Source organism: Mastigoproctus giganteus, chromosome 9 (genome assembly GCF_048544385.1).
Source record: "Mastigoproctus giganteus isolate SK-2022 chromosome 9, ASM4854438v1, whole genome shotgun sequence".
Lineage (NCBI taxonomy): Eukaryota > Metazoa > Arthropoda > Arachnida > Uropygi > Thelyphonidae > Mastigoproctus > Mastigoproctus giganteus.
In genome coordinates, this window is record NC_143583.1 from 74,876,418 (window position 1) to 74,890,351 (window position 13,934).

The window sequence follows — 13,934 nt, forward strand, 5'->3', positions numbered from 1 at the left end:
TTACGTGTTGTCCCTGCAGTTCTTGAGTTATTTCTTCCTCGGTGACATTTAATAGGTCCCAACTGGATATTACACCCTTAGATGAATTTAGAGTTGCAGGAGGAGATATTTTTACTGGAATGCCAGCGAAGCCTGTGAGTTGTAACAGCTTCTCGAAATGTCTGTGGTTCGTGGTTTCTACTAGTAAGTCTCCTGATTGCAGTCTCTTAACCGTCTTGGGAGATACTGCAATGCAATTCCCTCCAGATGTTTTTCAATGACAAAGGGAGACAATTTACTTATAGGCTGACTAGTAAGAGAGTGGATGATTAATAACGATGAGCAAGGATACTCCATCCGATCAGTCTTTGGATTATCGTTTTCAATATCCTGATGGTCTGTGTTTGCCATGTTTGCTCCTTTTAGCCCTTGGCAAAAAGGTGTCCGGCCCCGTCACGGGAAGGCAGGAACAGTGCCGCTAGGTGGCCAAGCGGTTAAAGTGTTAATTGGTCAGTGACCTAGAAATATGGATAAAGATAGAAAGGTGGGTTTCCTTTCTGTGTTCTAACTTGTGGCTTTACAAGTATAGAACCGTTTTGAAATAAGACTTTAAAGAAATATAAGAATTTAAAAATAACTTTAATCTCCTTTGAAGAGTACTCTATACATCGCAGAATATTGCTTGGACTCGAAATACGCTTGGCACCCGGGGCCCTTGAGCGACAAGATTGGTGAGGGGAACGAACGGATCCTCTTACCAAGAAGGACTTAAATTCTGCAAATTGTAGCGTCTCGAGACTAGGCGTCTGCGAGGTGATTTGATTGAGGTGTATAAGGCCTTGAATGGGTTGAGCAAGCTGAATGCTGATGGGATTCTTCTTCTTGCTCAGATTACGAACCTGAGGGGGTATAGATTCAAATTGAGGAAAGACAGTTGTAGAATAGATATGAGGAAATTTGCCTTTAGCCAGCGAGTAGTTAATTGCTGGAATAAACTTCCATCTGTCGTTGTGGAAGTTAACAGCTTAAATAAATTCCAGGAGGAACTGGACAAGCGTTTAGAGGGAATGGATGTGTGAAATGTTTTTTTTTTTTGTTTTTTTTTTCGTCTGATGCTACATAAGCTTGCTTTCTTGCATCACATGCCTCTACTACTACTAATGTCAACTGGATTTACGTAAATTTTTATGAATAGACTAAAGATAACTGTTTTAACAAAAAAAAAACATATGTACACTTATTTAAATCTAATCTAATTCAGAAGAAAACTAGATGCTCTTTTTATGCAGTTTTTATTTAAATTACATTCGTGAGAAAAGGCGACAAAATTCACACATGAACTGAAGTGTTTTTCCTACGTAAATTGTGTGAGAAGTGTAGCGGTCAACAGAACGATCAAAAGGGTTCTTCCTGACGTGAGTCGTAAAAAGAAGCACGGATTGTACAAGTGAGTCATTCTTTCACTTGGGGATTGCACAAAGAAAGTATGGTGTAAATGCTCCTCTTCAGGGAGCCAAACTAAGCCAAAGGGCACGAGAACAAATACTTTACTCAACGAAGGATAAAAACTTTTCTGGTGATGCTGGAGGGAACAAAATAACCGCGCTGTGATTAGTCTGTTGGATAGTTGATAGTCGAAGCATTCACCGAGAAAAGAAGTCGCGAAACAAGTTTAGAAAAGCTGAACAGTTTTATTGAACTGCCAGTTTTCTTTTGAGGGAAACAACAAAGGGTTTTAAGTAAAATTGTCACGCACACTTCCTTTCACCGCTACCCTTTCCACGTTCTGATGTAGCTTCTACATCAGAACGCATGTTCCAATAAAAATGTTTTCAGTTAGCTTTCAACCAACTGAAAGTCAGAAATTATTAAAATTCACGAATTTGCACTTTAAAATAACATAACTTCGTTTTCAGAGGTAATAGCTTTATAAGTTTACAAGTAGAAGAAATTACGAGGGCTAATACGAAGATATTCGCATTTACTTAGGGATATTCGATAGGAATGGGTGGAAGAGGGAAATATTGACAGGTGAAAAGATGCAGTTGCATATTTTCTACCAAACTATGACTTACAGGTAAGCCAAGTAAAACCGTATATAACAGGCAAATTTGAATTTTGAATCGACTAAGTGGATTATGGCTAAATAAATTTAAATTTTATTTTTGAAATCTTTTTATAAAATTTCTTTTGCACATTTACATTTTTTCATCCTGTCCACTTAGCAAAGGAAATATCACCAAGTTTTTCTTTTCAGTACTTAGAGATTGTTCTTCTTAAATCCATTCATCTCGCCTTGCCATTTATTTGTGGTATGAGTGGCTAAAAATGAAAGAGTTCTGATTGGTATTCATGTAGCTCATCCAAATCGGTAAAAAAAAGCAAGCTAATAGTTAATCCTTACCCAACTGTAGGGAAGATCTAAAGGAAGCTTTCAGTGAAGCCTAAAAATTTCAACTGCTCCTTGGGATCCTAGACAACACTCAAGCACTATTGAACTCTTTCTCTGTCAACCACAAAAAATGCATTGCTTATTGTTAACTGTAAGACTGGTTCATTGCCTACCATAAGCAATTACAATGAAGATGTAAAGTCCTCTAGATCCTCCACGGTTGAATCGAAGTATAACATCGAAACATGCGAAAGGTCAATTTTCCGTTTCGCCTCCTCTCAAGAAATCAATGATGCGAAGGAGTCTGCGATGCAGATGATTTTACTAAGGAACACTCAACAGCAGAAGCTGAAACTGGAACACCTGCAGAGTTACAAACGGGGCCATATCAAATATTCATGAAGTGTAAATACTATTGAGAGATTTCTTCGATGAATGAAAACTATTTCTGCTAGGAAATATTTATTCAGGATAGATTTTTGAAGCCGTAAGGATCTTTTGAGATACCTTTCCATGATGAATTTAAATGTTACAAACAGAAATTTATTTATTATTCCAAGTGAATACTGCAAAATTTATTTGGGGAGGGAGTGAAGTACTCATAACTTCAACTGAAGTGTTCCATACGGCCACCCCTTTATATACGATTAATAATTAAAATATACTTGCTGAGATAGTAAGTTGGTCCGAATAAATATTGAAAACTACTCTTCTAATTTTGTTTCAATTCTGATATTTCAATTCTAAGGGTTTTTTTTTTTTTTTTTTGAAATTTGATCTTTTAAGTATACCCAAAAGTTTCAGTGATTTAAATCAAAGCTTTGTGGAGGCTTTTTGATATCAAAACTCTGGCACTTTTCAGAAACACAGACTGAATTGAGACAGTGTTCCGTTTTGGTGCAATAATTCAACAGGGTGATTCAAAAGTCTCCATACATAGGGAATAATGTTTAATTTTTTCTGTTTTTAGGTACCCTTCTAAAATACCTTTGTCTAAAGAAGAGCGTATAAAAACCATTCTCATGGCTGGATCAGGAAGCTGTCGCAAGGTTGCAATGCACTCACGACACTGTTTCCAAACTTATTGAGAAGTTCAAAAGACTGGAAGTGTTACTGACCAACCTAGAAGTGGTCATCCACGAATGAAGGCACAGCCGACATGATGCTGGCAGAGTTTGCAAAGAGTGGTCTCCGAGGTCTCCAGACCTCAGCCCACTCGATTTTTACTTGTGCAATAATTCAACAGGGTAGGGGGGGGGGAACTTGAAGGTCATGGGGTACCAGGAAAAGATACACAACATGAATCACCTAAAGCAACGCATTCGAAATACAATTACACGCATAACACCAGACGTGTTAATGCGAGTTCAACATCAATAGGAGAGATGCATCCGTATGCGTTTTCAAAGAAATGGCAACGATGTAGAGCATGTTTTGTGAATAAAGTGATAGTTTGTCAATCTCCCTATGTACGGAGACTTTTGAATCACCCTGTATGAAGGACGCTTCGTTTATTCAAATTCTTAAAAAAATGATGGCTGACAACATCCTGGCATATTTTATTCCAGTCTGTTGTTGCAAGGGTTTTGAATGCCACGTTAACATATTCCTCAAGGAAATATTGACCAATAAAATGTCGTAACGTGGTAACACCAAATGGTAATTTTGTACAAGATGTAGTGGCGGCTCAGTGTAAATAGATTTTCGTTTGAGCAACTGACACAGTTGTGGGTGTGTCCCTATGGAGGAAGAAATGAGATTCGTCTATCCAAACTAGTTAGTTTGGATAGACGAAGAGGTCTGTGGTCTGAGACGCAAAATCACCTTAGGGGAACCCCTTGTAGTTTTGGTTATTTTAAAATTAAAAAATCAATATGAGAAGAACTTTTTAATATCATAATTGATAACACAAAATAATACACGTACACATGTTTATATCAGGTAATATGTTTGCAAAAGTTAAAAATTACAGATAATAGAAATAACCAACAGCTTAACACAATAGTAACAGTAATTTATATTAATAATACTCACACATAATGTATTATTTCTCACCAGTACTGTTCATATAACTAAAACATTTTTGTCTGGCATTTTCTTTGAGAATACGTCAATAATTTATCAAGTTCGTCGATTCTGTTTTAGAAAATAATAAAGATAAATCGGTCATTTTATTTTGTAGTGTTAATAATGCAGTTTCATATTCGTAAACCTTTTGGCCAATTTCGAACTTTCTGATTAGGAAATAGGTTTTTCACTTTCACAGGTGGATAAATTAATTAAAGTTTGGTGAATTTGTTTATACCCTTTCTTAATGACGATAATCTTCAATGTCTTCAATAGCTTGCCATCTTTCGCTTAATTTTTTTTAATATAACTGAATTTTCTCCTAAATATTGGTCTAGTATACTCCATCGTCTTGTAGAAGCAGAAAAATTTGTAGAAATGTTGTATAAAATAATGCACTACTTAGGACAAGATCTGCTACATTATTACCAATCAGATTTAAAGAACGGTTTTAGGACTTGTTGTTTCAATTTGGCCTTAAATTCTGAATACTGTACTTTCCTGCCAAGTTGGAAACAATGTCCTAGCTTTGCCCTCTGCGGTTTTGAATATTCATGGATAAATCATTTAATTTGTTTAAAATTATTCGTTTTAAGTATTCTACATCACGCTGTTGTATTTGTAGGAAATTAAAAGAAGTCAAAGAGGTGTGTTGTATTTGTAGGAAATGAAAAGAGAAAAAAAAATCTTTCTCTAATGTCCGCATTAGTTAGAACCTACCCAATTATAAAAATTAATTGAGCTGCGTGACGAATATCGGGCGTTGAGTCAACTATTGGTGAAAAATAAATTGCTTCCTTTCGTTATTAAATTTATAAAATTCATCACATGTTTTTTTTTTTTTTTTTTTTTTTGGGAAAGATAATTTGCTCTACCAGGTCCACAATTAGCATACATATCTAAATGATGCTTTAAAAATTCGTCAAATTGACTAAGATATTCCAAGCAAGTTAAGTAATTACCATTCCAAGCAAGTTAAGTAATTACTTATTAAAAATATTCTATAAACTTTTCATTTACATATATAGGCCACTTTTAATGTCTTATTGAGATTCTTTTCTGGTGGTTCTTCATTTATATACGACAATGATGGATTGTACCGTGTTTCTTGAAATATGTTTTGTTCCACCTGGTTTACTTCTTCTACACTTTGTTGTAATGCATCAACGGGTTGCTGGTTTGGCCATATCCTGCCTTGGCTCAATCGTTAATCCTACCCTAAAGAGAACTATAAATTTGATTTGTTAAGGATGAAACAATACAGGTGGTATATATTGATAAATTTTCACGAAATAAAAAAAAAAATTGCCCTTGATAATTCTTAGTTCGGTCAGAAAGGCCGAGGACCTCTTTTCATTTAAATTTTTTTCTTCGCCGACCCCTGCCAGAAACATTAAAGAAACATCCTCATCTTATTTGAAAAAAAAAACAAAAAAAGAAAACAAAAAAAGTATGTCCACAAAGAGCTATATTTATTAATACAGATTAATTATTTTAATTAATTATTCAATTACATTTAAATTACAATATATTTATTTATTTATTTTGTAATATTTAATTCATATTGTAAAGGATGATGTTTCTTTGAAGAACAATAATGCTGTTACTATATATTACTATTATTTATTACTATAAGAAAAGTTGAAAGTGTTTCTTACTACAAATAAATTCACATCAACATTCACATAAATTTTTACACAGTATACTTAAATTTAAATATTTTAATTCGACTTCACATAAAATTAATTTAAAGATCATTCAATAAATTATTATTATTTTTTTAAATAAAGAACGTCCCTTGCGGACTTCTGTCAACAGCTCTGCGGCTCCCCAGCGGTCCGAGGACCTCATTTTAAGAAACGCTGTTTTATGGAATAAAGATAAAAACGTCCCCTCCCCATTCCACTATTACTGCCACGAAATGTCTGTTTTCCATCTACAGTTTCTGTTAGCTTTGTGACAGAGTGATGGACGCTAAATATTTTTCGCACACTCATATATGGAGAGAAAAATTTATTTGAATCAAATAAATATCTGTGTAAATATAGACAAATAATTTATTTGGCAGAGCAATTGAAATAAACTATTTATTTGAATTAAATAATTTATTTGCAGCTATTAGAACACCTTTCCCTTCTGGCAATGCATATTAGAAGTTGAACTCCTAGCAAGAGGAGGCTCTCAGTAGCACCTCATGCGTCTAGTTCTAAGTACGGTCCTGCTTAACAGTCTGGATTTTCATCCAGTAATAATAAACAAATGCTGTATTAGCAAAATTCTATCCAACTCACATGGGCATTGAAGATATTGACAAAAAGGTGTTTTCTCGTACAAATGCAGCCTTAATATTTGCCTTAGGGTCTTTAAAGAAATATTTAATCATCAACAACTCAATTTCTAACTCAAGGGGAGACTGCCCAAAGGTTTCCCATCCATGAGTTAGAAATTGTGACTTTGTGTTGGTCATCTGCTAAAGAGAGTGAACTAAGTATTCTGCCTCCCGAAGGCAGATCTGTAACCATTCGAAATTTATGCATGCTATATTCACTGGCTTTCCATTGCTTTCTCGTGTTTACTAGTCTGTAGCTGCGTGTGTTCCAAAAATGCCTAACACCTGCGCTTGGTACCGGCTAACTCAAACCTGAGCGGGGAGGCATAGTGTTTTCTGGAAGGTGCCACCAGTGGTTTCCCACATCTGCACCATGGTACTTTGTGAAGAATTACAGAATCTCTGTAAAAGCCAGAAAAAGCGTAGTGTCTGGTTTGTGACAGAGTAGTGCTATATTCTGTTATTCTGTCTCTGGCTGCTTGGCCGCAGGGCCCTTAAGGGAACCCCACGTTGCTCGTCACCACCACTGGGAGGTGAGCCAGGCTGCCCATTATACTCTGACTGGCCTCCGCCAGGGTTGCCTGAACTTCCTGACGGAGACCAAGTAAAAAAAAATAAAAAAATAATAATAAAATAAAATAAATAAATAAAATAATAGATAAATAAAAAATAAATTAAAAAAAAAGAGAGAGCTAGAAGAGAGGGGCATAGAAGAAGAGAGGATTGAAAGGGGAATGAATTTTGGGTGGATTGACAGGGGAGAATTAATCCACCCTAGTTTAGGCGAAGTATAGGAAAGGATGTGGGTTTAAAAGTCACGGGGGACAGGTGCCCCTGTGTAATTGCCAATGGCATAGTGCCTGTAGATCCCACACTGTGGTCAGTTCCAGCAATCCTCCACCTAGATCGGTGCCAGCAGTACATCCTACCCATTTCGGGTTTGCAATGACTTTTAAATCCCGCACTCTGAGCAGTGCCAGCATCCCGCACCTTGAATGGTGCCTGCAATAAATCCTACCTTATTCGGGTTAGCATGGTCATGTCTGTGTTGTTCTAGGGGGATGGAGAGTTATCCTACGCCGGTCTGGTTTAGTTTTTGAGCGGGGAGGCAATCAGAAATGGAACTCGAAACGAAACATTTTAAATTGGATGCCAAGTAACTAAGTCCTTGTATTTACACACGGCTCAAGCGGTACGAAAAGGGGGGAAACACTTACATCATTGTTATGACATATTATAACCAATTAGATAAAGATATAGGCATATATTGCTGGCTGGTTCATAATAACCAAATTACAAGTAACCTGGTTTTTCATCCTGCAACTCTACAAAAGAATGCACGCAGCCACAATATATTGATGCCTCATGGCTTTCGGCTGCCTTGGACCTTAACGCCCACTAAAGCTTAGCAAGAAACTTCATTTTGCTAGAAAAAAACAGCTTTCTTTAAGGGGTCTTGTTGTGCTTCAGTATACTCCAGCATTGACCAACACAACCCAACACTACACTATGCAAATCAACACTAAAACTTACATTATATTTGGCTTTTACAGAGTTTGTACTGCAACATAGAGTATACAAACGCAGAGTTGAGGGGAGGGGGATCCGGTGCCGCTTGACAAGCAACATTATACATTCCAGCATTTCGCAAATAGAACACATCTCTTCACGTTTTCTTTGTTCTGCAATGTTTGTAGTAATGTCGTTTATGTCTTAACATATATGGCTTAAACATAGTTTGTTAGGCATGATCCAACATGTTGTGTGGAACACTTCCAGTTCGAAACTTTTAGGCTTGTTTGGACTGTGCGAAAAATATTCAAGAACCAGCCTTCAGTATCACAGACCATATGTGTCCACTACCTCTTCTTGTTCACCATTTTAATTTACCATTTTTGGTGGTGAATTGATATTGATAAATTCACCACCAAAAAAAAAAAATAATAAATTACAAATTAATTTATTAATTTTTAGTTCCAAAATTTGTTTTAACCAGATTTGTTATTTTTTTTAACGTAGATATCCTGTATATATATCCTGTTAGTTTCGCTATGCACTGATTGATGACTTCATATCTGAAGCTTGTTGATTTTGTTCCTAATACTTTTTAGTTTACTTTAGTTTACTAGCACAAGCTACTTTTGGGAGAGGAAAGAAAAAGAACTATAGGAGAGTTTGCTTGCTAATAAAATACTTTTCATTACTAAAGAGAAAATAATTAATTTGCAATCCGAACACAGAAGCATTTTCGCTGTTTGGTCTAAACATGAATTATTGCACAACAGCACAACAGAGTATTTAAAAGTAATCTTTTTAAAATGCATATGTTGTATCAATGTATCCTATTTTCTAACGAATCCTTACTAATATCAACAATTTTTTGTCTCTTTAGAGTCCCATACCTCCTCTGTCTCCTTCCGGAGAGGAAATGGCATCGCCCAGCATGCCTCCTGTTTCTGAGAATGGAGAGGATCATCAGGTAGCAGTTGCTGACCAGGAGTCGGTGGAAGAGATTCAAGAGAACAACGTGGACCCAGAAAGGGACGGTGTAGGAAGCACGGGCACTCCAGACACTGACGTCGGCGATGGACCAGCGGATAAATCCGTCAGCCCCGATCCTCTTGACATGGCGCCCCATTCTCCTGAACAAACTGCAACGGAGTGCTGACCACAAAAATAGAAACATTATTTGACATTCTACTTCTCTTCTGGTTACCGTTCTAGATCTGGAATAATTCTAAAAAAAAAAAAAAAACAAGCAATGTTAAATTAGAAAGGAAAAAAAAAAGAGCTACACTGTGATTCTTATGTTTACATCAGTGTTGTATTAATATCCAGTGCTTTGTGTTAATTCTTAATTAATTTCTTTTTGATAGTTATTATCTCGTTGATTACCCAACCGTAAAAACAAAACTCTTAGAACAAGCATGGATAATATATAAATATTTATTATTATAGCAGCTTTTTCTTAACACATTTGCCATCCAAGTTCAGGCTAACCAAGAAAAAGACGGAAAGTGCCCCTGTTTATGGTTACGTTTAGTGATGTGACGTAACACAATTTGTTGTTTAAAATGCAACGCTTCTATTATTCAGTTATTTCTGCTGGGGTCGAATTTATGAATTTTAAAACGGATGGCACAAGTGTTAAGATGTACAAGTATTTGATACATTTTTTAAACTTCCACTGTTAGCAAAGAGATTGATATTTATCTTCATAGTCATTTTTTCCACAGAATTTAATGGAAAGCTGACATGCTTCACATTTCAACTCACAATCTTCAATAATCAGTTTGAAAATTTACATCAATTAACGCATATATAAATACGTACATGCATATTATGTAAATCTTAAGTCTGGTGTAATGTTTCTGGGCCTCTGCTGATTTCTTATACGTAGATAGTGAAGGTGCAAACCCTATTAATGGGTAGTATGACAGTTTTTTCCAATTTTCCTCTCTTTATCCTCAGCAACTAAATATCTGCAGGCCTTAACTAAAGCGATTTGTAATGTTTGATACTTCGTAGGATACTTTGAACGAGTGTCGCACACTCTAGTGAAGAAAGCTGAAGAAAGTGTACGCTTTGAATGGTAAAAAATAACAGATACGGGTTGTCTAACGTCTCCTGATATAAAATAATAGACGTGTTAAATTATATGTGAATTCATTTTTGTAGAGCTTTGTTTAGATTACTAAATATTTTTAAAAGAATGCAACGAAGTTAAAATAATGGTTAAAGAATGAGAAATAAGTATACGGAACTCTTGTCTTCCCTGGTATTCTAAAAGAAAATTCGTCCTGTTTATTAGTTAATTCTCACTATTTAATTAGTGATTATTTACAGCATAAAAATACAAATCTACAAAGTCAGGAACTCAGTTTTGTTACCACCGAAAATCAGTGCCAATTAAACTAACTAGTGAACGAATAAGTTTTGAATTAATGCCTAGTAAAGGGAGTGTAATCTTTGGGAATATTCGTGGATATAGTTCCTCAATGTGTTCATGAGTACGAGCAGCGCCATGCTAGGCAGACTCAAGTATTATATACTTGTAAACTAACACTCGGATGATGTTAAGAAGGCTATTGTTTCATATTATCCTTGTTGACTGTTATCTAAATTATTGTGTTCTTGAACAAATTCTTCCATGTTATGTAAAGTATCAGTTTATTTAATATTTGGCTTCCTCTCTGGAAGAGAAAATATCTCTTCCTATATGTTTGTCTGTCTGTGCGTTTGTTTACGTGTATTTGTGTGTGTTTTTGTGGGCCACGATTGATCTGCTACTTTCATTTGTTTCATGTTTGGCAAGCAAAATCCATAAGTGCTCTATCTAAAAATCGAGAAATTGAAGTGTCAGAAATAACTGTCTGTATATTTGGCATTTTGTTGGTGACACAATGCTATGGAGTATGTTTTGTAGAACAATAAATATGAGATGTCCCTCAATGATTGTGTGTGGACTCATTTTATTTTTGGCTTTCTGAACTACAGTAAAACAGAAATTTACTCTGACTTGGAAAAAGAACAAATAATTCTCATCTAGAACAAATTAATCGACTTACTCGAATTACAATACTTATTATGACAGTATTTGCAAATATAGCATTCCGCTCATACAAAGTTACGAACCTCTAACCAGATGAGTGAATTACATAATGATTTATATATTAATGATTTACGTTAATGGTCTACCTCTCATCGCAAGTGCCAGTCCAAATTACCAAATTGAGCTAAGCGACCACCAATACACTCGAAGCCGATCCATTTAAATGTCATACCGTTTCGTTATCGTGTTCTAAATCACTCAAATCCAGTAGAATATATTGCATTAGACCTTCTTTTGTTTAATTAAGATAGATGACCTTGGCGTCATCTTTTTACATAATTTTTGCACAAAATGGAACTTTAAACACCCCCTGCATTTTTATTGGATCCAAAAGAATTTCATTTCAAGGATTACATGTGGCATACACTTCGCAGAACTCGTAAATCAACCTCGCTGATAAACTACCTCTATTGAATAACGGTATAAGCAAAATTATTCAAGGTAAGGATGGCAAGAATCTTAATCCAACAATTCTTCAGCATAAGACCGAACTAATTATTTTAATCTTCTTTCTCATTAACAAGAAGATTAAGATAGTTATTTATCGCTCCCATTTAGTACACCTATAACTATTGCAGGTATTTCATATCACGTGGAAAAGATCTGTATTCAATTCTTTTCCTCAGTTGAGATTAAAGATTATTTTTCGTAGACAGCAGGACATTTTATGTTATTTTTTTTACAGTGGTCGAGTTAATCAATTCCCTAGGTGTATGTATGTTTTTTATTCCGTGAATTCATGTTTTGCACCCCTCAAATAGGCAGACCCATCAAAAAACAAACAAGCAATATATACTCAATGGCCACTGGAATGATGTGTTAAGCCTCCTTGGATATGGATAGAAACGTGGCCTACAAAATATGCTTAACAATGTGGCAAACCATCCTGCTGACATATTAACGCATAATTAAATGATTGTAGTTTTGGGTAATTCATAAATTGTACATCCATTTCAATCACATCCCACATAAGTCAGGTGGGACTAAGATTGGAAGAAATGGATAGACCAATAGAAGAAGGTGAAGTGTTCCGAAAATACTGAAAACATAGCTACACAGTATGTGCAGCTCAGAGACATAGTAGTAGAAACAATTACGTTAGGAATAACAAAAACACTGCTGTTTGTAGCTGAATCTCAACGTTCTTAAGGTGTCGACAGATGTCGATACCTTATGAATGTTGGATTTTGTGATATAACTTTGACTTCTGTGATATAAATGCAAGTTGTTTCATTTATAACACAGAAATCAATGACATTCAATAAAATGCTCTCTGGACCATGGCGCTGTCTTCAATTGCTACACCATCTGAATCATGATATCAGGTGCATAGTCTCAGGTGAACATTGCTGTCACTGCACGCAGTGTCTACATGGCAGAAGAGGAAGTGTGTACTGGCCGGATTCATCAGACCAGCACCAGTCCAATTTCAATACTTAATTCTGGAAGCGCTTACTCTTTCTGGTACCAATAAACAACTGCCATTCAGACTTCCATAAAAATGGCATTTTCCGTGTTAAGTGCAATTACTACGCTTGTAATTAAAAGCTAAGAATCAAACACAAAATCCTAAATAAATCAAAAACCTTTTTATGACTAAGTAATAACTTAAAACGCTTTAAGTTATTACTTAGTTGTATGACAAAATATTAGTAGCGAAACATTCGTTTTAATGTGGCTCATAAATACAAACACGCTAGACATAATAAAATTGGATTAATTGCTGATGAAAAACATAAGGATCTCAGTTTGATACGTTGCAGATACGTGGAAAGCAGCAAAATTCTCTTTTGTAGCAACAAGCTGTTCCTCGCATCCAAGCTCTAAGGATTACAAGTGTAAGTCCTGCTCAACAAAGTCCTTCCTGAGGTCTTCATATTTCTGACATACATATAAGACGTGTTCCCAATCCTCCCTACGTCCACAAACGCAGTGCAAACCCGTTCCCTACAAAAGAAAGGGGCCCTAAATACTTTAGGTTGGGCAGTGTACACTAAAATTATCTATTCTGATTAAATCAACACCCATGACATCTCTGACGTGCATAAAAACCTTTTAAAATGCTGATAAAATTTCACTGATTGGTTGTTATCGATGACTGTATAGATATGAAAAATATCTACATGAAATTCTCTCAGCAACAACCCGTTGTTTACAACCATAATTACGTTTAATATCGGGAAGCCATTTGTAATATTTAAGAGTATCTTTCGTTTCGTTAATAAGAAAAGGAAATGACGTTGAGACAAATTTTGGCAAATTTCTACTTCGTAATGTTTTTCGTCGTTCGTTTCTGGATTACAAACGGTAAGGATTTCATCAAATTAGTTTTTATTTGGATTTTTATTGATATTTCAAGAGTTCATCTGAATATAATGAATAAGCTTTAAAAGTCGAACCTAATATCGAGTAAAGTTTTAGTAAGCTCATGTGGATGAAAAATCATGAAAAAGATTATGGACGCGCAACATACATTTTTGCAGATGATGGATTTAAAAGAAATAAGATTAAGATGTTAACTTTATTTTAAAAAAAATAATGCCAGCGATGGGAAT

At 35.4% G+C, this 13,934-nt stretch overlaps 1 protein-coding gene across 5 annotated transcripts in view; it reads left to right on the forward strand.

Annotated features, from left to right (window-relative positions):
• The window catches only part of LOC150080456 (uncharacterized), a 68,742-nt gene extending 57,520 nt beyond the window's left edge, over nucleotides 1–11,222 (forward strand). For all 5 annotated transcript variants that reach the window (XM_090381634.1, XM_090381633.1, XM_090381637.1 and 2 more), the window contains one exon: nucleotides 9,160–11,222. In XM_090381634.1, the coding sequence (XP_090237760.1) occupies nucleotides 9,160–9,435 (276 nt within the window). In that variant the 3' untranslated portion in view covers nucleotides 9,436–11,222. The remainder of the gene's footprint in view (nucleotides 1–9,159) is intronic.
• The last annotated feature ends 2,712 nt before the right edge of the window (nucleotides 11,223–13,934 follow it).